This window comes from Caenorhabditis elegans, chromosome II (assembly GCF_000002985.6).
Source record: "Caenorhabditis elegans chromosome II".
In the NCBI taxonomy this organism is placed as follows: Eukaryota; Metazoa; Nematoda; class Chromadorea; order Rhabditida; family Rhabditidae; genus Caenorhabditis; species Caenorhabditis elegans.
Window position 1 is genome coordinate 11,947,290 of NC_003280.10, and position 2,555 is coordinate 11,949,844.

The following is a 2,555-nucleotide window of genomic DNA, read 5'->3' on the forward strand; positions in this document are numbered from 1 at the left end:
CGGGACAGCATTTTTTAGCGATCGGCAATTTCAGCAACTTCTAAAAATTCCGAAAATCCAAATCTTTCAGATCTTTGCGATACAGTAATGGATGATTCAAGGATGTGTTCCAAAAAACTTTTTACATCTCATCATCTCCTCGCAGCAAAGTCGACCTTGTCATTGCGAAAAGAGAGTGACCATGTAAATTGTTGAACTTTTTGGCTTCTCCTCCTCCTCCGCCTCCTCACATCAATCTCTTCGTCCGTCCTCCTCTCCAAACTATTTCCCATTGACTAGCTACACTACTACAGTACTCTGAGCGCGCGATATTCGCATTATGATCACTTGGATGAATTCCAAGAAAAAAGTAACGGTGAAAAGAGAAAAAAAAGCGAACGAGGATGCGAACAGAGGTTTGTGGGGAGGACGTTTATTCAACGCGACAAGTGGAATGGGTGACAGATATTATTCTACTAAAGAGATTCCTAAAGAGTTACATGTGGGAAAACTAGGTGAAATCGCCAGCTTAATACAGTAATTGCGCATCTATTACGAGGTATCCAGAAAAGAAATACAGTTAATTTACGGTATTTTGAAAAATGAGCCTGTGAGCGTGAGCTGTCGGCTGCAAACTCAAAGTTTGTCGGATGCTGATTTGAATGAGCTTGTAAAATGTCGGCTGCTTGTTTGCCGTGGCCACTTGTGATATGTCGGCTGCAAACCAATAAAGTGTCGGCTGCTGATTCAAACAAGCCTGTGAGCTCTCGGCTGCTTACTTGTGTTAACTTCCCGTGACATGTCGGCTGCAAGCTTATAGACACTCGTAAGATGTCGGCTGCTTGTTACTTATCAGGAAAAATTACCCGAATTCCTTTAATATTTCTTCTCGATACGGTACATGGAGCACATGATTTTACAGGAAATATTTGTTGTATAAACTGTGTAACCTCTGAACTAAACTAATTGGATGGCAAAAACATATGTTGATATTTATAATTGCAAGTTATCAACAGACATAGAAAATAATAAGAGGGAAGCATCCGATAATTAGATGGTCTTCTTCGAATCATTGAAGTGAAAAGTTTAATGGGATGGATTAATTTATAAAACTTTGTGTGATTTTTTGCCAGGTTTTTCATTGAAATAGTCAAGCAGCCGACACCTCACGGGCACTTGTTTGCAGCCCATATAGTGGCCAAACACAGGTGAGCAGCCGACAGCTCACAGGCCCGTTTGAATCAGCAGCCGTCACTTCACTGGCGTTCGTACGTTCTACTGAATTGCCTCCAATTTACTTGCGATTAGAAATGAACTTTCTGGAAAATTTCGGTAATTTTTTGAAAAATTTAAATCTTCTTATTTCCTTTTTCCCAAAACGTGACCTTTATTTTTCCTTCAATTTTACTTTTCTAATAAAAAAAAAATCAACCCTCAACAAAAAATAAAATTTTCAAATTCATTCCTACAATCTCCTGCATATTTTCTCAAAAAATGCATCTCGTCGATGATGGCAAAGGATTTCGGTCGGAATGGGAGGCATTGACGACTTATAAATTGGTAAGTGTGCTCCATTGGACACTGTGTTCAATTGAGCGCGTTTGCAGATTATCTTATGCGGTGGATGTTGTTGGGCACTGTTCATCGTGTCATTCGGGCTCTACAATTATTGTGCAATTTCGAAGCCACTGCCGGCTGTCTCATTTGATGATGCACTTGGTGGGGTGAGTCTTTGAGCGACCGACAAGTTTTGGGACAGCATGCGGAAGTAACCGACACCTCACTGGTTTAGTCGAATTAGCGCCCGGTAGTCCACGAGTGAACAGAAAGAGCATGCGACACTCTACGGGTCCATAAGCATCTGACAGTTCGCGGGGGCCCATAATGAGCAACTTTGCGGGCATTTTTTTATTAAGGTAATTAGCAGCCGACATTTTATGGGTACTTATTGAATACCAAAACAAGTAACCGTCGCTGTTCTGGACCTCTTAAATTAGTCTTTGTAGAATTTCGCGCTACAGGTCCTTGAACTAAGTTGCGACCGACATCTCACGGGACCCCGTAAATTTCAATTTTTCAGGAAGAAGAAGCTCTGATCGGATCGAAATCTCAGAAATCGCAAAAGTCAACCAAACAAACTGCGAGCTCCCGTAAATGATTCATTGTCAACTTGTAGTATTTTTCCGAATAAATTTCGTTCTCGACTACTACTTCGAATTTGCATACTTGTTGTACACATTTACCGCCCGATAAAGTTTCCGGGTGATGTTTTTCTTTTGAAAAATGTTTGCCAATTTATATGAGTCACTGAGGAATGAGTCAATCTATCCAATTGTCTGGCAGATTTTTTTTTTTGATTTGGGATGTATTGTCGATCACAATGTGATCATTTTATGGCTTGAAAATTAGGTTTTTAATGGAGGTTGCGGTATGTGAAAAAATTACAGAAAATTTTGTTTCAAAACTGTAAATATTTTGAAACGTTTTAGTAATTTATTTGCTTGTTTTTTTTAAGAAAAAAATCTGAATTTTTAAAGTGCAATTTTTTCACTACTTTCGGAGCCCGTAAATTGGCT

At 39.5% G+C, this 2,555-nt stretch overlaps 1 protein-coding gene and 1 non-coding gene across 2 annotated transcripts; both read left to right on the top strand.

Moving 5' to 3' along the window:
- Positions 1 to 289: 289 nt before the first annotated feature.
- On the top strand, positions 290 to 427 carry W03C9.10. The gene has a single exon (NR_051772.1). It is a non-coding gene; the product is annotated as an Unclassified non-coding RNA W03C9.10 (non-coding RNA).
- A 1,010-nt stretch (positions 428 to 1,437) lies between these two features.
- On the top strand, positions 1,438 to 2,185 carry W03C9.8 (uncharacterized protein). Its single transcript, NM_182257.6, has 3 exons — positions 1,438 to 1,539; positions 1,587 to 1,703; positions 2,060 to 2,185. The coding sequence occupies exons 1-3, from the start codon at positions 1,474 to 1,476 to the stop codon at positions 2,135 to 2,137; spliced, it is 261 nt and encodes an 86-aa protein (NP_872057.1). The 5' UTR covers positions 1,438 to 1,473; the 3' UTR covers positions 2,138 to 2,185.
- Positions 2,186 to 2,555: the final 370 nt, after the last annotated feature.

Excerpts from the sequence above, each read along its gene's own strand:
- W03C9.8 (NM_182257.6), top strand. The coding sequence starts at position 1,474 with ATGCATCTCGTCGATGATGGCAAAGGATTTCGGTCGGAATGGGAGGCA. Across the intron at positions 1,540-1,586 it reads CATTGACGACTTATAAATTG|ATTATCTTATGCGGTGGATG; the intron begins GTAAGTGTGCTC and ends GCGCGTTTGCAG. Across the intron at positions 1,704-2,059 it reads TTGATGATGCACTTGGTGGG|GAAGAAGAAGCTCTGATCGG; the intron begins GTGAGTCTTTGA and ends TCAATTTTTCAG.